The 24,537-nt window shown below is 44.2% G+C and overlaps 1 protein-coding gene across 3 annotated transcripts in view; it reads right to left on the bottom strand.

Annotated features, from left to right (window-relative positions):
- Positions 1 to 12,739: 12,739 nt before the first annotated feature.
- PORCN (porcupine O-acyltransferase) overlaps positions 12,740 to 24,537 on the bottom strand; it is a 425,271-nt gene continuing 413,473 nt past the window's right edge. For 2 of the 3 annotated variants that reach the window (XM_069647550.1, XM_069647549.1), the window contains one exon: positions 12,740 to 13,661. In XM_069647550.1, coding sequence (XP_069503651.1) covers positions 13,560 to 13,661 — 102 coding nt within the window. In that variant the 3' untranslated portion in view covers positions 12,740 to 13,559. The remainder of the gene's footprint in view (positions 13,662 to 24,537) is intronic. The other variant, XM_069647551.1, reaches the window with a different exon arrangement.

The following is a 24,537-nucleotide window of genomic DNA, read 5'->3' as shown; positions in this document are numbered from 1 at the left end:
GCGTGTGGGCTATAAAAGTAAGTTGGACCTTAAGTTGAGAATCATACATCAAAACATTTTAGGGCGTCTGTATTGGACGCCAGTATGCATGTGCAATCTGGATCTGATCAACAATGATGTATGCTGGGGATGTGGTAAGGAGAAGGGAACACTTATTCATATGCTGTGGTTCTGGTATTGAACACTAGAATTCTGGAGGGAGGTGTTGGACAGGTTGGATGCCGTATTATCAATTACAAGTGCTGTTATCAAATAAGGGGAGATGTGAAATTGTTCGGCAGTTTGAACAACGGATTGACAAAGTACTAGTGATAGCAGCAAAACGAGGTGTTGTGATTTTTTTCCTCATCTTCCACACTCTCAAGTGGAGAGTTGGGTGAACAATGGGCTTATATTATCAGAGTAAAAGCGAATTATGTTTCAGAGACATGATGGAGAAAAAGCTATTTAAATCTCTGGACACCTTTTAATGACATATGGTGGATGAATTTTTGATTGATTTATGAGCATCTTTATTTACATTGAGATGGTGAAGGAGTTTATAAATACAATGGGATTCCCCCCCTTTTTTGTTGTTTGTGCTTATGTTTGTGTATCAAACAGTAACACAAGGCAAACATTCACATAAAGATAACTTATTATTGAGGTGACTTTGTATGTGAAGTTAGAATCTTGATCTAATTAAAGTAATGTACAATTGATTTAATAGGGTTAACATTGACTTGATATAGGTGATGCCTAGATAGTAATGTATAACAAAATGATCATAATGTTCAAAGAATTCACAGGTGTAATCTTTTACCTCTTTACCGTGAAAACATTAAATAAAGATTAAAAAATGTTTTTAAAAAACTTGTGTTGGAAGGGCTAAATGTGCTAAAAAGGGCTAAATGTGCCAGTGTAATAGTCCTACTGCTTGGGAGATTTCCCAAGAGGAGAAGGGGGACTACTCTTGAGGTTGCTTGTGAGGCCATATACGGGAGTGAGGGGGAAGGTAGAGTGAGGACTGTCCAGGACCTGTATAGCGGACGCTAAGATCTGCTTCTGTGAGGGAGAGGGGGCAAAGAACAGTGGTGTGCCATGTGGGACAGTACCAGCTGAGATCACAGGGGTTGTAGAGCAAAAGGTGCTAAGAGGACGGGGTTCGAAGGGGGCTAGCGGTGCATGTGGGCGTATACCAGTTGATATTATGGAGGCTGAAGAAGGAATGGCACTGGGGGTAGAAGGTGGATGAGGTAAGGAGTGGGTTCACCCCTAGTTCAGAGCCCAGCGAGCAAAGTATTGAGGCTATACAAATGAGCCCAAATGCAAGCCTTTCAGCTCCATACACCTTTCAATGTACACATGATCTTATACAAACACCTGCAAGCAGGGAGATGTGCAAAAAGGTTTTCCAACATATTGCCTAAAGCCAGCAAGTGATCATGTGCTGGCCAGTCCCATCTTAAGTGGCACGAGTATAGTACACAAGAAGACATTATCGTATCTTTGCCAATTTTCTTTTAAATGTAGCAGTACTGTACTGGGGTTAAATCCACACACCTGAAGACAGTACATTCACTGCACTTTCTGTAAAAACAATATTTACAAGTCTAGCCCAACAGGCCCAACTACTTCCAAGTCAACCCCCTATTTCATCAGTGAGAGTGGAAAGAAGTGAAATGTTTTGGTACATTTTCAATAAAACAAAATCAGGCCGTTGTTAGGGGTATGCAGACAGACTGGTGGAATCAAGACTTAATTAGGCACTATGTTAAGTCATAAACAGGAGACGGGCAAAATGATATTTTTGGAAGTGTGGTTTCATTTGAACACAACAAAATCCTATTCTATCGCTATGTTTCCAGGCACTATACTTAAGAAAAATTCCAAAAGAGAGCACACCTGGAGTGCATACTAAATGTCTGTCCACCGTCTAGAAACGTATCCTAGCGTGATTTTTATGTCTCTACCACTACAAAGCAAAATACAATAACATAATTTAAACAAAAATGTATCATAAGGGGCTTCTTACCAAATAATGGATTGGTGGCTGGATTCTGACCCCACTTTAATATGGTACAGTTCAAACCAAGTCAGTAATTAATGTCTTTAGGGCTTCTCGCCCATTATATAGTTCCAGTACAGTTCTCAGCACATGTTTTGGCGGCTTCCCATCCGGCTCACAGTTCAAGTAAATCATCTAACAAATGTCTTTCCTCCCCTTTGGATGAACAGGGGACTATTTCGCATCTTCTCTCAACCCTTTTGGTTCCTATCCCTAACTGGGATCCAGGAGTTTCACACACTACGTTGCAGGCGAATTTCTCTCAGCCCATTCAGGGCTCGGCTGTCGTCTACCCCACTGTTGGGTCTCTGGTTTCGCACACCCTACTAGGGTCTGACCTTTCTTGGGCCCCCTCTGGAATCTGGTTTCTTCCACCCGGGGTCTTGGCTTTCACACCACTCTTGGATCGAATCTCTTAACCTTCTATCCGGCTCCCAGGAGCAACCGCATACCTCTTCTCTTTGCACAGTGCTCCTCCGGGCAGGTGTACTCTCAGCTCACATGCCCTCTTCTGGCAGCTCCACACATGTTGGAGCAGGTCCTCCCGTCCCACTGTAGCTCTGTGGGATTTAAGTGCCAGCTCTTTTCTGCTGCTTACTGGCTGCCTGAGCCCTCTGTACCACTGGAGACCCTCCGGGACTGGGCTTCTCCTGTCCAGATCTAGGCAGAGGAGCTAGGCATTTCACAGGCTTCTCTGTGCTTCTTCCTAACACGCTGGACGTGTGCACGCCTCCTCCTACCGTACCTCACACGCTGTGTCACTTTTGATCCTGCAGTGTGAGCGTCTTCCCGCTCTGCAGCCCCACAGGCTTCAATCCATTGTTCCACCGCTATTGGGTCTCTTATCTCCCGTGTGATTAAAGGGTTGCTTTTTCTCACATTCTCTGCCTCGGGGTCAGAAACTATACCAACCATTGGTGTAAAAAGGTGCAAGTCATTCTACACATTAATTTCCATGTGACCAACAAAACTATGAGAGTCCTGGGATAAGGGACGATAACACATATTCCTATTTAGGGATTGCATTGCCTATCCTGTGGGCTGTGGGACCCTGCTTCCTCCGGCCCTTAGGGGGTGTGAGACTGCGCAGGCTTACCACCCTACTCCCGAAGAGGGTGGCTCCCATTGGTGAGAGGGGTTGCTAGGTCTGGAAAAGACCCGGGGCTACGCTAATGTCGGAACTGTCGAGACTGGGGTCTAACTAGCCTTTTGGTTGTTGCTCCCGAGATTCTATCCAGGGCTACAACCAAGAGACCAGGGGCTATAGCCCGCTTAGCCCCTACACCCCCCCCCAGCAACGCCTCTGATGAGGGAGCGAGTTCCCTGGACTCATCACAACACCTTGCTCTACCAATGCACTTTTGTGCTCGCATGCGGCAGCACCACTATTCCAATGCAGAGAAACAGACAGCTCTACAAATGCCCCAACCCTGCAATTACAAAAACGAACACTTTGTACATCAGCAAGAAAAGATAAGACACATGAAAATGACACATATAAAAAGCAGATTCCAACCACAGGCAGAAACTCCATTGGGTACAGTGTGTCAATGCCCTTGCAGCTAAGGCATCAGAGTTCCATTTGGGAACACGCAGGCGCCACCTTGAGCAACATCCTAATGGGCTGTCTGTAAAAAGCAATGACAATTCGATCAACACACATGGAAGAATAGGTCAGCTACCAAAACTATTGGTCTGGATAGGCTGTGACCTGAGGGGAAGCCTGGATGGAGGTTTCTCCCTCAAACCTGTATGGCAAGGAGAGGTCGAGAAATAAGGCAGCAAAACCACAAGGGTAATGGGTTAAAAATTAATCATGATCTCACCTCGTGGTCTGAACAAATATATGTTCTCAATCCGTTATGGGTATAGTGATGGTTTTTGGACACTGTAAACCTGATCCAATTTGAACTGGCACGTGTGTTTGATCAACATTTTGTTTCATTAAATAAATTGCACTTAAATAACGTATTGTGCGGACGTAGTGCTGCAAACCAGACATCCCCTGCTGCCGTGCAATGGTTCAATTTGGCTTACTATTTTGCACTGCTCCCCAACCACGGGCAATGGACAACCCCTCCTACTGACACCCACGAGCCTGTGGTATTTTAAAAGCTTTGGGTCAAATATTGGAAAACTACTGAAAGTAGGACAAAACTTTATGTTTGTAGTGAGGCACAGACTATTCCATAAAAGTGTCTTCTTTAAAAAGAAAACGACATAATGGGCTGACAACAGCTCATGATCCGGTGCCAGCCACTAGCACGTTGGCTAGGAGATTGGATTAACTGCCTAATGCAGAAGGGTGGCGGGCTAGGCATTTTGTTGGGGCATTCACATGGGCACAGCGTTAACACCTAGTCTAGAGTTTGAATATATATATAGTCTGAGGTCTGCTCCACCTGTCCTACTTGAAATCACTATAACAACTAATTTCAATGCAAGCACAGAGGAAAGGCGGCCCTTAACGATGTCACCAATAAAACACTGGTTATAATCCCACTGCTGGGAAAGTGATTGCTCGACTAAAACGGTCTGAATTGAAAAGGCCATTACCTCCACACCCCTTTCTTGTCCCAATACCTATGTGGGACCCACCTCTAACCCAGAACCATTTCCAACTCTTTTTCTGACCTCACCCCCCTCTTTTCTCCTCAAGTATATCACAATTGATGTACCCATAATTCAACTGTTAGTCCTATCCTCTGGACAGAGCCATGTAGGAGGACACAGCATGACAGGAGTCCTTTGCTACTTACTGTGAGGAATAAAGAACAATGTTGGAGAGTTCCTCTAGTTGACTGTCTGGTAGGTCAGGAGAAAGTATGGAGTCAAACACCCTCCTCGAGTGACTGCGGGGGGAGGCTGTCAGGTGGTGGGAACAGGATAGGACAGCCGATTACTGTCTGAGGTAAGGGACAGATAAACGAGACAGCAGCGATTGGGGCAAACATTAGCCTGGAGAGTAACTTTGGGTTAGGCAGTAGGCCAGGGGGGACAGAAGAGGCACGGGAGTCGTTCTTGTTTACAACAGTGCATGCACATGAAAGATCAGTGCAGAGAGACAAAGCACTCTATCCGGGCAGAGGCTGGCGCATGCCAGAGTTTCCATTAGACTGGTTGCATGGTGAATGACCTATTATGCTGTGAATGCACTCTGTGTTGGACGAGAACTGGTGCAGGCAGCCATCTTGAGATGGGTCAAAACATTTGATGGTTTGTCGGTTCACAGAGATCCCTGCAGCTCCGAGTATGAAAGCAACAATGTTATGGCATCACCGTTTCATAGGAGATCAAGGAGAATGATTCAACAGGTAGCTCCAGGAAAGTAAGGGACAACAGAAAACAGGTATACGCACTATAGACAATTCTGTTCGGATACAGAATCAGAGACTGGAAGGAACTGGATAAAAAAGTGAATGTCCCACTTCTTTGCTAAATTGTACCCAATGAGGAAATCATATGGAAGCAGATTAGATGTACTTAGCCTGACAGGAAGATCTTCAATGGCCACAGAAGAGGCAAGTATAACGATAGCGTGGATAAAGTGGAGTATGTGAGGGCACGCCTAAGATCTAGGTCATTTGCCTCCTGTATAGCACACGCATTGTTGAATGGATTCCAGTCCCCAAACAAAGCCATCAACGAGGATCCAACTGTGCTCTTATCCTGGCAAACATGCAACAGCAGGTAAAGATTTTTGTCAGACTTAACATATGACAGCATCAAGTCATCAGATATGACTATTTGGGCATCAGTGTCAGGAAGGCACTCTATCCCAGTCAGAGATTGACCACCAATTGGTCACAGAAGGCAACAGTAATTAAAACGCCTTTGGAAGGGGTTACTTTGCTTGGGAATACCTTGGAAGAGAAAGTGAAAAATGTTTTCCAGAACAAGAATTGGCAGGGTACAAATCAAGTCTACAGACCACAAGAAGCAGTCTAGGTTGGGCGGATCCTCCATATCCAAGAACTAGCTGGGGAACAGATACGAGATGAGACAGTCTTCTTGCTTGTTGTCTCAACAGCAGATTTGTTTTTGAGCCCACAAATCACACTACTGCCCAGCCCAATATTCCAACCAAATTCCACGGTGGTTGAGGTCACCACCATACTGGTCTTAAACTGCTGAGTCCTTGTCCACAGGGGAGCGAATTGTGACCCCGCTAAAGGTCTCCAACCAGACCGTAGTCTGTGTGAGGAGAGGAAAAGGGAAATTAAAGGAAGGGAAAGTTAAGTTGGAGGAGAATGGGTGAACAAAATGGAACTAACTTGGGTTACAAACATTAGGGTAAAATAACAAGGTAGAATGGAAGTGTAAGTAGGGATGTATGCAAAATGTTCAGCAGTTGGTTAGGAAAGAAAGGGTACATCAGAAGACCGAAAGAGGCGACCTTAAGGCTCACCTCATCTTTTGGTGTTTCTTGATGTCTTAAATGCGTCGATGGGATTTATTAGGTCTGGTTATGGGTGCGTGATAGCCTTGAGAGTTCCAGGAAGATTTGGTGGTACTGTCAAAACTATCTCCTGATACCAGTTTGTGCTGGCTGGAAAAGGCAAGCCCAACTGACAAGAGGCGTCTCGGAGCCAAGAGATGGCTCCGTATTGAGTGTATGCAGGGGATACACTGGGAAATGTTAGACAAAAAGACACTCCCACCCCAAGCCAAACTGTAATGGCCTCGGGCTGCATAGAAAAAAAAAATGTCTAACCTAAGGACCCCATCCCTTAACAATATATCATTCAACGCCAGATGTCCAAGATGCGTTACTTAGTTGTGAAAGGTTGGGTGTGATGTAATGCAATGGAAGTCCGGTACCTAAAGAATGGAGAGACTGTAGAAGGTAAAGTACAAGTAGTAAAACCGATTTATTTAGGGAAGACAAGGCGTCAATATATTCTTTGGAATGTAATGGATGAAAAAAAAATTAAAAAATAAAAACAAATCAACCCTGAATGCAGACTATATTTCATGGTAGCACTAGATCTACACAATGCACAATATCATGTGCCCATTCAAGAAAATCAGCAGGAAGGACTCATTTGCCATGGAGAACAACCACTACCCATTCCTAGCTCTTTGAGTTGCATTAAATCAGCCCCACAAGTCTTCTCCAAAGTCTTGGCCCAGTGATGGCAGCATTGCATCTGAAGGGGATTCGGGTCTTTGCCCATTTGGTTGATGATCAAAGCAGCATCAACAGACTGGCTAAAGACGCATGTGCAGTCAGTCAGAGTTCAGGTTGCTGAGTTCCCCAAGGCTGCTGATAAACTGGAGCAGTTCACAGATAGAACCCACTGAGATCTTTACGAAGTGACTCTTTTCCATGTAGATCGGGGCACCGTACTGCTTACCAAAGACATGGTAGAGAGATTGCAGTCTTGGTACACAACACTCAAATTGAGCATTAGTGAGTCATCTATTTCAGATTCAGGGATACGTGGGGAAAGGCTGCAGAGAAGGCAAGTAATAGCATTACTGCATCACCACATGGTTCCAGCCTCCCAAGAGTGTAAGTAGATGATTCAGATGTCCAAGGAACTGAAAGAAGGAGTACAGTAGTGGTTGGTCCAGGAGAATATGGAGTAGGTTTTCTCACTAGTTCAACAAGGGCCCGGCTCAGGGGCCACTCTGGAAAAGAATAATCAGTTGGAATGGTCAGGACAAGTAATCTAATATTCAGAGCCCTCCAGATGTTTGAGAAGACTGAAGGGACAACCGTCCTTGTCAGGACAGAAAACAACTGTTGTACTATAGATCAAAAGGCAGTGGGGGGGGGGGGCGAGGAGTGGGTACCAGATCCCGGCAGTTGTTCAAGTTAAGGTATCAGCATTGGAACTGAGCAGAGAAACACCCGCTGTCCATCAGGGCGACCCACATAGTGACTGGACAATACAACAGCACATCATCTGTGTCAGGTATTCCCGATGTCCAGAGATGCGACAATACAGCCCTGGGTGCTCAAGGAGACTTGTGTAAGACTCAGGGTCCCTTCCCTGGATCTGTGTGCATCTAAAGGGAAAATGCAGCTCTTCTGAGGTTTTGCATAAGATTGCAATGCTGTGAAGCATGGTGGGGGAGGGGGCAGTGGGTGGACTCCATATCTGCCGTGGCGGGCGGAACTCATCACTATATGCCTTTTCCCCAGTCCCTTTAATCTCAAGAGTCCTCCTCAAGATCGTGGAGCAGATGACATCTTTAATACACTCTTTCTTTCCAAAGAGGAGAACTACAGGATTTAGGGCTTTCAGACCTGTGGCCGTCTTAATTGGCTAGTTCCGTCAAGACAAATTTATGTGAGGGTTGAAGTTTTTCCGGATTCCTTCTTCCCCAGAGGAGGAAGCATGGCACATTTTGATGTTCGAAGGGCAGTTATCTCCAATCTAGAGCGAATGGCAGGACCGAGGCAGACAGAAAGCCTATTTTTGACATTTGGTGCATCAGGACAAGGGAGAAAGGCTTCATAGTCTCCATTAGTAACTATTGCCCTAGCATACAAGGTATCCAATGTTCTTTCCAGATAAGATCCTGGGGATATGTACAAGAGGTATGGCGGCTTCCAGGGCTAATGCATGTTAAGAAAGATTTCTCTTTACTGCACCCTTCCTTCCATTTTGAGGGACCCCCACAATTTTTGCTTTTAGTTTTGATCCTGACCTGTACTTTTTACAGTGCAGTGAAGCGTTCACTACACTGGCCTTTGCTCATTTGTTATGTGGAAACTGACATGTCAGGTCTTGCGACTTAGTTACTACTTTTAGTAACTTGTTATCACTTGTGGTAACTTATCATTGCACAATGCATATTACAATGCAGTACAATGGGGTACACTTTTTTTGCCTCAGACTAACACTCAAAGGTGTGCTAAATGGACAAGCTGGTGGCAGCAGTGACTTTTTACTATTGTTTGGTGCTTTTCGTTTTAGCCTTACCACGTTTGGCTACTAACTGGCTAGTGTCCAAACATGGCCATGCCACATGGTTTTTCACTTGTCTTTTGGCCATCTTGTTCTTTAGCCCTCTTCCTGGCCTGTGAGGCCAGGGAAATCCTTATATTGACTTCCAGTGTCCGGGAAAGGACAGGCTTTTGCCAGGCTACTGGAGGGCTGTCTGTTTGCTGGTAGGATGTGGGCTGGGACGGTCTGGTCACAAACGTGTTTCAGTGTGTCTGAATGGTATGCATGAGTGGTCCTGACTGGACGACTGCTGGGGGTGTGTGTGTGGCTAGTCCTGCTATTGGGAGTTTCAGCTGGCTTTTAGGATAAAGAGAGGAACCCTGCACCCATTCTTCAGAGATCCTGGAGTAACCTGAAGGAGCCAGGACTCCTATCCAGCTGCAAGACCCATGAAGAAACAGGAGACCAGAGGGAAGGAGACTGGCGACCAACTTCTGCTGCTGTTCTGGTGGAGCCCTGCCTTCCTCACGATCGCCAGCAGTCATGTGAAGGAGCTGCAACCCTTGGAGTGGAGAGAACATCCATTCCTGACGTCTGCTCGGTACCCTGCGAAGAAGAGTCTTTGGAAGTGTCCCGCGTCCGTGCTGTGGCTGACCAGCTCGGAGTTTGGGCTACTGTGCTGCCGATGTTCTGAGTTGCAGCCTGTAACTTGGGGGATCCTCATCTTGTCCTACAAGACTTACCTCGCGTCAAGGAGACCGAAAATAGGAGGGAAAGTCTGGCTGCGAAAAGTGAAGCCCTTTGTGTCGCTGTGCTGCGATGACCACTGTCTGAAACAGATTACCTGCCTCGAGTCCAGTACCAAGAGGGGTCCTGCATCGTGTTTTTCTGCATTCTTCAAGAGAGTCCTTGCACCAGCGAAAGACACCCACAGGAGATCAGCTCGAACCTGCAACCGCTGCGAAATAAGGACTGAGTCTGATGGCGGGAAAGCAACCTCAGCCTTCTTCCATTGACCTGCGAAGCCCTGAGGGGAATCAAAGTACGGGGGAGGGAGGCAAGTTACAGTGGTTCTTACCTGCCGCTAAACTCCCTTTAAACCTTTTCCTAGTGTTTACTTTACTTTGGTTTTACCATAGCTTGCAGGCGGAAGCATTCTGAAAGTTGGGGACACTTCTATTAGTTCGAATACATTATCCTCTAACCATTGGAACTGTTCACTGGACCCCAGAGACCATATCTTGATTTGTTCCTGCATCACAAACTGTCAGAACTTTCCTGAACTTTTGGGCATAAGGCCCCAGACAATTTAGGGAAGTACTTTTGAAGTTAGGGTCACTTCTCTGTGGACCTGGAGTAAATGACCTAATCTGCACTTTCTTTTACAGGAGTTTGATTTGTGTTATGCCTTGCTTCAGTGACTGTATATATGTAATCTATCACTGTTGTGTGATATTTCTACCTGTTAGTAGTCATTTTTCATAGTGTTGTTGGCCATAAATAAATAACATTTTTTATACATACTGTCTAAGTATAATCTGCGATTCCCATTTTGTGTACTCATTGTGGACCCTTTACAAGATCACCACCTCTTCAGACTTAGCCTAGACCCTCGTTCCTACTTCCCGAGCTGGTTTGGCTTCAGCTGCCCAGAGTTGTCCCAGTCGCAATACAAGTTGGCCTTCTGTACATCTGTCCACCAGGCCAGAGTATAGAAAATCAGTCCTAACAATGCACAGCGCTTGTGGTTGGTGGACATCTATGGGACAGCAACATGGTCCCACCCATAGCCATCATTCTCAGCATTACAGGCTCAATATGGACTATTCAGAAATACTGTGAGGAGAAAGAGTAGCACTAGGAGAAATATGTAATCGGAGGAAGTAGTTGCAGGTCTAAAACTTGTGTCTCTAATAAAGGGCAGGCGTACACTTGGTTCCACCCCTTTATAAATTGATCTTACTAAAGGATTAGTTACTTCAATTTTGGAATCCATATGATCAGATGAAGTTCTACTTAGAATCCAGTAGCCCCCTCAGCAAGTGTCCCCTATTAGGTAGCATGTAGATGCTTGCAAGACATTTCCTTGGTCTAGCAACCATATTTTGCTGCATAGTCTATTCCCAGGTGTTTAGCAAATAGTACTGCACAACACTGCTCTACTTCTATTAAAACTGCCCCTTTAAAACGGGTAACATTTGTATGTACCTTCTAATATTTTGTATTTACAAAGGTTGGAACCATTCATGCCTAGAGCAAAAGGTTTTGTAGGTCTGCCTTGTTGCTTTCACTCCCCCCCAACCCCCCCAAGATTTTAAAACTATGCAGCCTCTATTCTAGCCCTGGACACTTACAGGTAGTAGTAACACGAGGCTGAACCACTTCCTGACACTGCTGAGAGGCGCATACTCTGCATTAACAGCATGCCAAGCTCGTGCACTGCATACTACTGAATGGTGTCACACCAGGCTAGCACACTGCACTGTGATATAGAATCCAGGCGGGTATCACCAAGCGGATCAGCTGTGTTACACTGCAGAACCTGTGCCCACCCAGATTCCAAGACATTGTACTACAGTGCAGACTTGACTAATTGCACATCCAGCCTACCCAGGTGAGGTCCTGCCACCCGGAGCACTTTTGGTATAATGGGCCCGATTACAAATTTGTCAGTGCAAGTAAAAAAAGTGGAGGTAATCCGGTACCTATATTTTTCCTGCATAGCCGCACTACAAGTTAGGCAGAATTACCACCGGTGGAATTACCAATTGGTAATTCTGCTGATTTTTGGAGGTAAAGTGGAGGATCTACCTCCAGCGTGACGCTGGATTTACACAGTCAAGCCGCCACTTGTAATCTGGCGGCCCTAACACCGGACCAAGTGGTGGTAAAGGCAATACCATTGGGTGGTATCTCGGTGGTACTACCAGCGAGATACCACCAAACCCCTAATGACCCCCAATGACTTTTCCATCGGTTAAGGATCTTCTGATACTCTTTTCTTGTTTTCCTCAAACAAATTCCCACAAAAGTGCTAAGGTTTGCCTGCAGGAGGGTGCTATATAAAACACAAACTCACAACACAGCCCATGGGCCGAGCACCCAGCTTAGATACAGCAAATGCTTTCCTGCAGGTGGCACAACAGGTGAGGACACTGCACACTACTAGTATGTTGCACATTCAGTATGGCACTGCCCATTAATGCAGTGGGTATGCCCATGCTGTAATTTCTTTGAAATACTGAAGGCCAAGATACAAGGGGCGGTTGGTTAAATTGTGTCTCAACCTTTTAGTTAAAAGTATGCACCAGCCCATACTATTAGTTCAGTATTCAGCCTTTCCACAGGGAGTGCATGAACAAAAACAGTTGAGTAAAGACAAGTCAGACAGAATGCACAGAGAATTCTGCAGTCGGCCCAGATGTATACAGCGAGGCCTACCCAGACATGAAATCATGGTATAACACTGATGCATTGTTCAATGACATGCAGTAATGCCTGCCTTTCTAGTACCGATTCTTGCAGATGGCCCTGACTATTCCAGTACTGATTCTTGCTCATGGCCCTGAGCATCCTGACCTGCTATATCACCTAGCCCAGCACTGAGACTCCCATTGCTCTCCCAAGTGTGGACACTAAATCACTCTTCAAAGCAAGTGTTCTGTGCTATTGCTGTGCAGCAATGCACTGCAGGTCCCTTCTCACGCCTTGCTTTGCTAAAGTTCCATCACATCATACACCACTTGTTAACTGAATCCTGCGCGGCAAAAGAAGAACCAGAGGATGAAGAAACTCTTATAAAACCGGGTTTATTTATCCGGTTCACACTGTGCTTCGGCGGTAAGAGACAGAACTTCAGCAAGGAGGTCCGCACAATATCCACTGGTCCCCCAAGTCACAGGGAGTTGTTCATTATGTACACCGGCAAAGGCAGGTCCAAGTGAAGCTAGGACAAAATGCACACTGGGACAGAGGCGCTAGCTAGAGGGCACACTGGACTTTGCACATGGCATGGCATTAACCTGTAACCCAAAACTACGGTTGGTCTGAACCATGAATCCTCTTCGATGGTAGGGATGGTCAGCTTAGTTGCAAAAGGTTGGTGTGCGGAGATCCATGCAGTAACAGTACAAAAGAGCAAAGCTTGATGTAACCAAAGATCCAGAACACCAGGAAACATCTTCATAATGCTTGCACGCTTGGTCCCGGTGCCTGCAGGACCAGACATTCTCCTTGCCCCCTTCCCACCTTGGTCAGGTCCGTTTATGATATATGCCAGTAATACTGCTGCTTGAGAATTGGAAGCACCAGAATAACCATTCTGCCCACCCGTCCAAGTGGTTTTGACTTCTGAAGAAACTTCCTGCTCCATGCTGAGACTGAGGAGGCCCACCCAGGTTGGCACAAGATCATCAGGGATACAAACGCTTCAGATGCAAGATTGGCAGAGCCTCTCTCATTCACAGTCCTTTTGGTAATTCCTGAGGGGAATGGGTAGGAGGTAAGGAGATCCAGCAGGCGTAGAACAAATGGCACTGCTGGGCGTGGACCCAGATGCTTGCTATTGACTTCCTCTCCTTAAAGTTGGTAATTCTTCGGTGGATCCCTCTGCATCAACCTATCAGGCGGTAGAAAACCCAGCAGCCAAAGGTCACCCAGTGACTCGCCCAGCTCAGCTCAGACCACATGTAAACGGTGTGGGACATTCCATATCCCTGCAATAAAAAGAAAACCAAAGAAATTAATCCACCTGCATTTCAGAAAGACCAGCAGACAATCACTTATCAATCAAGCCAATTGCAACTCTTGTCAGCCGATCTAAATGAGTTCCATTGAGTTGGAAGGCAACACGCTATCAAAGGCTAGACATTATTCTGTTTGTGATGGGTGCTAAATAAATATATATAGTGCGACGGTCGCAGTAGTATAGTGAAGTTGAGTGGTAAGTTCCATAGGAAATCAAAAAATGAATTGCTAATAAATGTTGACTCGTACAATGAATTTGGCTACATTTTGGAGACAATTTTTAAGTGCAACTCACAACTATCCCCTGACTGACCATTTTTGGAAAGATTAAATGAAAAATAAAAAGTTATTAAGAAAAAAAAAAAAAAAAAAAAACAAAAACAAACACTTTCAGCCTAGTCTCCATTTATTTTTTCAGACAAAAAAGGTCAACTTATGCCAGACTGCACAGCCAAAACCGCTGGGCGTAATTGGAAGAGGTCTGAAACAACTTGTGGGGTGAAATATAGCCCCTGGATGCCAGAAATTAAAAGGCCAGAGTCATTTGTGAACGCGCACCAAAATAAAAGGCCAGCGCAGAAATGATGTCCGACATAAGGGCTATGGAACCCAAATCAAAAGGAAAGAAAGTGGGCCTAAAAATCCAAAGATGATCAAATGTGCACAATGCATTTCATGAAGAGAAAGACAGACAGGTGGCAATGAGGTTTTGACAAATCCATGGAGAGCTGCGTCCACACATATGAAACCGCAGTGCACAGTATCTTCGATGGGATGCCAGAATTGTGCTCCCAGCAGCTACAGTGAAACGGAGCACTTTACATGTAAATTAAATAAAAACATGTCATTTTGTTTCCCCTCCAAAATTGACAGCATGCCAAGCTAAATGCCCACCAGACTTTCAAGCCTGGGCATGGTGTACTCATGTACATGTACCATTCAGAAGTAATATGCAGGTATTGTTAATTGTGTACCTTATAAGAGATCATTTAAAAGCAATTGTGGGTGGGTTTGAAACACCATGTGCTGCTTGCCGTTTCTTTAGATGTGAAACTAAACTCCAGGACCACCCTCTGTTACCCTGGAGGTTCAGGCCTTGTTGTCTTCATTCATCAGTGCCCTTCCTTAAAAATACAAGCAGGAATACTTGTTAGATCAGAAATGCGGTGAAGACCAGATAGTCAGGTCTGTTGTGCAGCACTTGTGACCTGCAGGTCACAAGTCCAATAAAGAAAATCCACTAGTGCCCAGTAAGCAGCTCTGCTTGCATTGCATCACATGCCTAAATAGGAGAAGTGAAACTTAAAAAAAAAGGTGGGGGCCCAGCAAAGGAGGAGTGAAACTGCGCCTTGATTTAAAATGGGGGAAACGCATTTCATCACACAAAATGGACAGCGTACATCGCACAACTGTCATTCCAGGCTTTTATTAAAGGTGCCAGTCAACCCCTTCTAACAATGCTAAAACAATTTTGGTGTGATAAACACAACTAAAGTTATTTATGAAAATGTGATTTAGGCCTTCCCTTGATTCCAAGAGATGCGAAAGTTGATAAAAGCATACCGGTAATAATTAATATGATGCCCGTAAAGTGACATTTTTCACGGATATGTTCCTGAGTAAATGACGAAAGACTATCTATGCACAGGAAGGGCTTGCAGAAACCAGACTGGTCTTACCCGATTTGCCTTAAAATATAGTTCTCAAAAATGTATTAATCCATGTAAAGATTTGAAAATGAAGCTGTCTCCTCCCATTGCTATACCAAAGCACTCCCCCATCCCCTTATCCTATCAGGTGGGAGGAGCTAGTGAAGATTAGCCAATCCCTTTCGTGAGAATCATGACAAGTTAATGTCATTTTCCCTATAAATAAGCCAGTTTGTATCAGAGATGGACTTCTTCCACTAATTCCAAGAGGTGACCTGCTGCCGTAATCTGTCGAGAAAAATCCCAGCAGAGGGGCCCAAGGCTTGCATTGGAGACAAGAACCAGGAGACATAGAAGCTGATTGGGACCTCTTGGAGGAAAGAGGAGATCCTTGACTAACCCCCCTGCTGTCCCATCTGTGTGTTCAGAATCTCCCTGAGGCGCAATCCAGACTTCTCCTGTAAGTAGAACTACCCCCAAAGCCCCAGATTGTATAAGCCCTATATTTGTCAGCATTGTTTTACTTATTTCCCCATTGAAAAATGTCCTGTTTGTCTGTATAGATCCTTAGCATATGTATCAAAGTAAATCAATACATTCCCCTATTGAATTCACAGGATCTGCATTTTTGGCATTCAAAACCAACAATGTTTTCTCAGTGTGTTGTGAACCGGTATAGACCTAAAGACTCGCCAAAAGAATTAATCCCACAGCCCTATTTCCACGTGAGTGCGCAGGATGCAAAACCAAAACCCCATTGAACCCCTTCATTTCCTGTCATTTTAAATAAGAAGGAGAAGCCTGGCAGTGCCTTTGCATATGAGAGGTGCAAAACGAAATTGCCCCTTTGTATCCATTGTGCTCTGACCAAAGTCCCATAAGCCCTGTGTGTTATTGTTAGATGTAGCAAGACACATTTTCCCATTTGCATTTCTTTCTTACGTTGCAGCTGTGCTAAGCATCCCAAAATCGATTTTCCCATTGTGCTCTCATAAAAACCCTAAAGTCCTGGTTGTTATTGTTAGGTGTAGCAAAATACATCTTCCCCCATTTCCTTTCTGTCTCCCATATTGGTTCTGTGATCAAATATCCCAAACTCAAGATTTTTCCATTGTGTTCCCACTCCCTGCCAATGCCTTCTATTCAAATGAATCAAACCTAATTGATGTTTGGAGGGTGCGGGTTGGTGGGAGAAAGCTTAAAGTCTGCTGTCACTGTGGTTGTTGAATTGTTGTTCTGGCTTGGTGGGTGAATTAAAAGGATTAATTGCGACGGCATCTCTATGTTAGTGCCTTTAAGGAAGTCATTTGTTTTTGTGTTGCCACAACAACATTGGTGGCTGGTGTTCATCCATTTGTGATATTGATTTCAATAAATTAATGAATATATTCTTAATACACACCAGTCTGGTTCTTAGTCCATTGTGGCACCGGGTACTTGTTGAGGGTGGATGCGAGATGGGTTGGAGGCCTTACCACATTGAACTTTTCCCCCAAAAAAATATTAATCAGAATCGCTTTATTTTGCACCCTATTCGTTGTGGGGGAAGGAGCTAGCCAACTTGGGTGTGACCGTGTAATAAACTGCAAAACTTGGGATGTGGGGTAATGGCATCCAGTATTTCCACCCAAAAAATAGAGACGTCTCCCATGGTGCTTTGCAGGATAGAGGCTTTTCAGAAATGAAAAATCTGCCATTTTATTTTTACGATGCCTGAGATAACCACGGCTACCCAAAAACAAAAAGCAGAAATAAACCATTTGGAGCAGGAACAAATGACTAAATGGCATCAGGATTGAGAGGGGGGTGGCAGAGGGTTTAGGGGGTGAAGGGCACCATGGGAAATGTAGGCTTTGGAGGGGGGGCCATGGACCAAGTTAAAAGCACAAAATTTCCAGTAGCAGGATAACCGCAACTACAGATGAAAAGGCAAGCGGGAATTAAAGTGCGTTACACAGAAATGAGTGTTGGTGGGAATGGGAGAGGGCTGCAGAGGTGAGGAGGCTTTGAGGGAGGTGGGGAGAGCAGGCACATATGAGGGGGTCACTTGGCGAGTGACTGCGAGGGCAGAGAAGCATTTACCTTTCTTGCTGCTTTCCGCTATTAACCCTTGGGTTAGATTTTCATATTTGTGCTAAATCTCCTTTGAGATCCCCAGCCCTTTTTGCTGGACTTGTGGATTATTTTTCTATCTTCCTGTGTGAGTGGGAACCTTCCCCCCCACTCACCCTTTGGTTTTACATTTCCATGCAAGTCATTTTTGTGACTATCCATAGTTTATCTTTGGAATTATACTTTCCTATAACTTTTTGGGCATCTACATTTATTATTGCAGCACACATCACTTTCTGTGCAGTGTTGCTGGGGAGCCCGCCTGACTTCCCTTTTATTTTCTCTTAGGTTCCTTGTGTGAACTTATGTTCCCAAAGGTAGAAGGATACTTTTTATCTTTTTTACAATCCCCAATGTGAGACCATCACACCCCTCCTGTTGAGTGCTGAGGGTTTACATAGTATCCCCTTCCTCACTGGTTCTGTAGCATTTCTGTTACAGTCCTTCATTTACCTTTCAGAGCACATGTTCGAGGGTTGAGCAATATTTATATCCTCTCTACATTTTATATTGTGAGATCCGCCACCCCACGTTATGTCACATCCACTGCATCCCCTTTCTCACTGCTCCCTTAACATTAAAGGTATGTTGCGGTCAGAAATATTATTGTCCCTATGGTTCAGCCATGTGTTTTTAACCAAAAGTCGATCGATCGTACAAGCATTTCCTATGCAACTTACAGAAGTTTGTCTCTTGAACACAAGCGAAATCAGGCAGCAGGGCGCGGCCATCTTGTGATAATCTTATCACTTGCAGCATTGCCCTGGGTGACCTGCCTTTGCGGCACTAAATCATATCCCCCGCCCCTGAGCCTGACAACACTAGACACGTACTGCCCATTTCACAACGCCAAAGCACATCTCGTGTCAACATTCTCTGTGCTTCAGCTAATGACGTGTCGCCATGGAAATGGCAGGACGCCTCTTTCCTCAATAAGTATAAACAGACCGTTTCACAAAACACAACAGCAGATTTTCTATTTCATTCCTCTCACTGTATTTCTTTGAGTATTCTGTGACTCGTTTCTGTGCTCTGGTCAGCTACCTTCGTTGCTTGTAACCCGTGTGAACAGATATCAGTACCATCGCTATAAATCATTTTCGTTTGTTTACCACACAATGGCAAAAATAATGCCCTACCGGTACGAGCCCGAGTATTCCGAGGAGGAATTACTGGAAAGAGAAAGATGCGGAAACGATGGGGCTTCGGACGACAGTTGGGAGGACGATTCAACAGATCAAGAACCTGGGCCTAGTCGCATGGACGGCGTCTCCAGCTGGTGTAACTGCAATCGGTGCGCGCTAATGCCAACCGGGGAGGAGAACTGCTGCTGCCGAGAAAACTCTGGATGCTTGGCCTACATATCGGAAGGCGGCACATGGCCGCAATGCGTTACCGAGCTGTCAGACTTCAGGACAGCCTGCCTCACATGGTCAGTGTTGAGGATTTTGATGGTGCTTATGCACAAACTTCGCACAACAGTTTGCCCTCGTAATCCAAGTAACAAATAAGTATACTCTGGTTGGGATGTCAGTTAGGCCACTACTATTTCATGGTTTTCTCCTATATTCTCGTAACTTCAATATATCATTGTCATATCAATTTAGTCTTGCAATTCTCTAGTAATAGTCGTACAAAAGTCGTTAAATATTGTGCAGTGTCTAGTTAGCATTTCTTCTGGCAAAAATGCCATTGGATACTAGAATGGTCATTGACAAGTAAGGTTTAATACACTTATCTTGGTCATTTAAAAACAGTTCTATCTTTCTCTTTCACAGGTGGTACCGGCTGGTGGCCTATCGTTGTTTTACATGGTGGCTTCATGGGAGGCTTGGACACCGCGTTCGACGAGCAATACCCGCCTGTGTCGTTGGTGCCATTAGAGAAACTTTCCCCAGTGACAGCGGTCAGTACAGGGGATTTTCCCTTGCTGTGCTGCAACCAGACCTTTACAATGTGTAGTAGTTTTGTGCCATCAAAATAAGAAACAAAATAAAACAAAATTTTTTATCAATTGTTGTTTCAGTTTTCAAGTGAATCAAGTGTGTCTCCGTTCAGCAGTGTTCCGGTGCCTTGTCTGCACGTCCCAGGCCCATCCATCCCCCCTCCACTATCAAAAGGCAGTTCGCACCAGTGGATGTAAGCTGCCAAGGGCGCGAACGGCCAAGGTGCCAAAGACCATGTACACTTCAAAGCTATTTTTCGCGCAGGGGTCATTGTTCACAAGGCCTCCTCAGACCCTGTGTCTCCAGGCAGGCTCCCCTTGAAGCAGGCCACGCCCCTGCAATCCACATAATACCACGACATATACACGTCATTCATTCACAAACACACCCCTTTTTGTAATTCTTTATAAACCACTTGATATTTATCATGAGAACATCTTTGAGCACTGCAAGTCAATTCGTGAACATGCTACCTGAGAAGCCCGGTGACTGATGCTATTCTGCTGTTCGTCGTGTTATCTGTGAACTTCTGTGACCGCTTCGAGTGAACTCGTCAGTGTGCTACCTGTGAACATCTCCTTGTTCTCCTGCCACTAACTACTCTGCTTGCTGAATCTAACTGTTTGTTGGTCAAGGTAAGGACATGTATCCTAATCATATCTCCTTCATTTGTAAATTTCTATCTATTTCGAAGTAGCGTATTCAGTAGTGCTTTGTTCATTTGTCTCATTGCTATTGACTTGAGTTTCATTTGTTATGTTATCGATAGATCAATTTTTATCAGTGTCAATTGGCATCGAATTGCATCCTTCACGGACCATGTCTATAATATAAGCATGTTTCCTTTTCATGCACGATAGTACATTCAAGGGACGAGTAACATGTTCCGATTTTAAACACAATGAATTGTTTGTGAAAGTTATCCTATAATACAGCCGCCCACACTGCACTAGTTTTGCTGTGGTGCCCAAAAGAAAGCGTGCATTGAACAATGTATGGTCTAATTCCTTCTTTCTCACATTTTCATGCAAAATAAATTTCGAATAATGTTGACCTTTATTTTGCAGAATTTACAACAATGCCTGCATGTTCTATTTTCGGTTGCCCTTCGAAGATCCATGACAAATCTGAAGGCATTACAATGCTTGTATTCCCCAAGACTATTGATCGAATAAGAGAATGGGTCAGATATTGCAGATATCCACTGGAAGAGATTGAAAGAGTCAAAAAAGTCTTGGAGGACAATAGGGGTGATCGAAACTGCATCTGCAGCCTGCACTTTACCCCAAATATGTACGACACATCCTTGTACAAAAAGAAGAATCAACTGTGAACAACTTGAAAATTGCTCCCAAATGCTATTTTGACTTTATTCGTTCACATGACGCCACAGGCGAGTCACGCTTCCGTATTTAGCTTTAGGCCTTGCAGTAGTGTGCAGGTAACCAAATGGATTGATTGGTGTTTTAGGTGTAAATGTCACTTATAATACTTTCGATATTTATATGATTGAATAGCTTTTAAAATAATGACCATTTTGCTAAACATCAGTCCTTGTTTTTAGAACCCTCACAGAAAATGTATTTATGGGCACAGATAACTATGCTATATTATGCATTTACATAAGCATAATTTTTTCGTATTCAGTCTCCTTACATGCCACTTTTTAATGTTAGCATTTCTAAATCAAATAATACTTTCCTTTTACAACTCCATGACTATCCACCGAATACGAAGCAACAAGATTCAACATCCATGTCTTGCCTTGAGTCATCAACCATTTCGAGCGCGTATCAGGTAATCTTAATTAGCTATTCTGTTCCAGACTAGTTTTATGCATGGAATTTGAGATAATGTGATCATATTTTCATATCGTGTCATTACTTTACAGAATGTTTTTCGTGGTTTGCTATTGATATGTACCTTTGTCCACTTCCCAATGTGTGTGTTCAATTTCCAATATTTTCATCCTTATTAAGGCAAGTACCGCGTTTCAGGGAGATGCTGAAGCGTCCACTACAATTAAAACATCCCTTGTAGTTGATCCGGAGCCAGAGATATGCGTACTGACAGTACCCACTAATGAAAGAAAGTTGGTCTTATTTTATGTGTAATGCAAATGCCCGATTTTAAATGGATACTCTTTTCTAGGGATGTATACAAGATCTGTATATTGAACGGGAGGCACGTGGATCTGAGTCGGTGCACCAGCTTGCTAAAGTAAAGAAGGTTTCAAAGAAAAGAGAAAAATAAGATTTATATACAGTTTATATTTTTAGCAATTGTTTTGTGCTGAGGCCTTCATTTTATGCTGTTTTTAAATGTAAATTGTACAATACTGTATGTTGGATTTACAATGAACATCCCCTTTCCTATCTGACCTGTAGTTGCCCGATGGGAATACGGACTATGCAGACACAGACAGCGACACAAATGAGAGAAGCTGCTTGCCAAACTGTTTTCACCATGAAGGAACCATTAATTGAGGCGTGGCGTGTTCACACTCGAGATGCCTTTGTCCAATGGCCAGAAAATGGATTTAATGTGACCAACGAATCCAGCAAAGTGATTTTGGACCATTGCTACAATGCGACTGCTCCGCCAGATGAAGATGAAACTGAATGTATAGAAGTTAGTTTTACATTACTCTCAGAGCACTTGACACAATCGACACCCGCCAAAAAAATGCCCCCAAAAAACAGACGACATTGATGTTTTCTCCTATCCATGGTCAAGTAACAGATGTTGAAATGACAGAGACTGAAGCATCAACACTATTGACCGATGAACTAGACAAAGATATCAACTATAGTATGTCCAGTTTGGCTAATATGTCCACAACAGTTCAGTCCGAAACAGTGATGCAGGATGACAGTCTAATAAAAGAGGCCAAATACATAGTATTCAACAGCAGCTTGATGGAGATTATAAAGATGCTGAAATGTGTGCATTCAATGAGAGGGGAAGTATGTGGGAAGCCATTGTTGAATGTGACTCGTCTAACACAAGGCAGTAACCTCAAAATGCATGCCACCTGTGAAAAGTTACATAAAACAATTTCATGGTCCACACAACCGATGCTGGTGAAACTGCCAGCTGGCAATCTACTGTGTGCAGCAGCTTTACTTTTCAGTGGCTCTAGTTTCACAAAGTTATCCAGTTTCTTTCAGTATGTGGGACTCCATTTCATTTCTAAAACGCAGTACTACAAATACCAACGTGATTATCTATTCCCTGCCATTAGTGAAGCTTGGAACATTGAACGATTGTCTATTCAAAGTACATTCTCCGACAAACGGTTCAGGCTAGCCGGCGATGGACAGTGTGACAGCCCTGATTTTCTGCTAAGTACTGCACATACCATTTTCAGGACATGGAAAGTAAGAAATTGTGAGTTCGGTGGTCGTGCAGGTGTCTCAATGTAAATCCTCAGTGGCCATGGAGAAACTTTGTTTTATAAAAATCACTGGAATATCTACAATCGAGGGGAATGCAAATCAACCTCAGCCACGGACAGACACGTTTCAATAGCCAAGACAATGAGGGAGCAGTTTCCAAATATTAAACATCAATTTGATGTTGGCATGTTGCCAAATCAATCAATAAATAAATCTCAGCTGCTGGGAAAAAAAGGTCTGGAAGGTATTTCACAGTGGTCCCAGTCTTTCAGCAACCATCTTTGGTGGGGCTCCAAAACATGTGATGGGTCTGTGGAAATTCTACTGGAAAAATGGCGGTCACTAATGCACCACTGTTCCAACTTTCACCACTGGACAGAAAACCAACATTTCCACCAATGTGAACATGGCCCTTTGTCCCCAGAGCAGGCACGGAAGAAGAAGTGGTTGATTCCATCTTCACCTCCACACAAAGCCCTTGAGAACAGTGTGTTTGATAAAACTATCAAGAGATCTGAAGGGACTCTCAGAATTCTGCCACACAGGAGATTTGGAGGTGTTCCACAATATGTGCCTAAAGTACAGGCCAAAGAGATTGCATTTCGGCATCAGAGGCATGAAATATAGGACATTACTAGCGGTATTAGCGCATAACGAGAATGTAGGCCGGGAACAATCTAGGACTGCAGGAAACTTAGGGATGCTTTGCTACACTATGGCCTTTACAAAAAGAAGCAACAAATGGGTGGTCAAACCAGTATATGAGGAAATGGAATTCGATTTTGTGAAAGATCTGATTATTAATGTCATAGAGATGCATTCTCCTGGAATTGCGTGCAAATCTGTTCAGAGCACACATACATTGCCACAAAACATTGCCAATGTGCCATGTCCACCCAAAGCAGAGCTCGTTGAACAGTTCAAATCCCGGTGCAAATGATTACCATCCGTTTTTATTTTTTCCAAAAATGTTTTTATAAAGTGTTCAAATAAAGTATGCAATTTTTCTTTTGAAATCTATCCTCTTATTCAGTTTTTTTAAAAAAAATAGTACAATTATTACGATTGACATACAATGTAACACTGCTTTCACATTTCACAGTTTAGGCGAGCTACTGTGGGACCTTTATTTTTCGTGTTAGTGCCCGATGGATAACAGTGTGTAAGAATCTTTGGGGAACTGTATGGCAAGGCAACGGCCAAAACCCAAACAGCTGAATATCTGCTCTTCACACAAAAGGGATTAGACCTAGGCTACATAACATACTAGGTACGCAAGAAGTACTGACTGTGAAAACATGCCATGGGGTAGGAGGGCGTGAGATAAGCAGAGGTGGGCCTATTACTAGACACACTGATTCAGTTTTTGTGTTACATCGTTTATATATTTGGAGTAGGGGGCATTCTGTCAATGGCAGGTTTCCCCTACCCCTCAGCAGCGCCACGAACAGCGAGCAGTGACATCCCCCAATTCTTTCCTCCAGGGCCCGTGCTTCAAAATTCAAGTTCTCATGGATGCATTGACCCGGTGTCATGACCCTTGCCCTGGCCCTCACTGGCAAATCAGCCTTCCAGTTAGGGCCAGGTCAAGGCCTTAAAACCTCGTCCAACATTCTCTTGGAGTCAGTCCTGGCGCCTTTGGCGCCAGGCTCATAACCATCGTGAAGACCAACATTAGAATGGGGCTATTTACTTGGGACTATTTACTGGGGGGGTCTGCAATATTACAAGTAACTGACC

This window comes from Ambystoma mexicanum, chromosome 2q, assembly GCF_040938575.1.
Source record: "Ambystoma mexicanum isolate Mex_15411 chromosome 2q, UKY_AmexF1_1, whole genome shotgun sequence".
Lineage (NCBI taxonomy): Eukaryota > Metazoa > Chordata > Amphibia > Caudata > Ambystomatidae > Ambystoma > Ambystoma mexicanum.
This window is presented reverse-complemented; position numbering and strand designations above follow the sequence as displayed.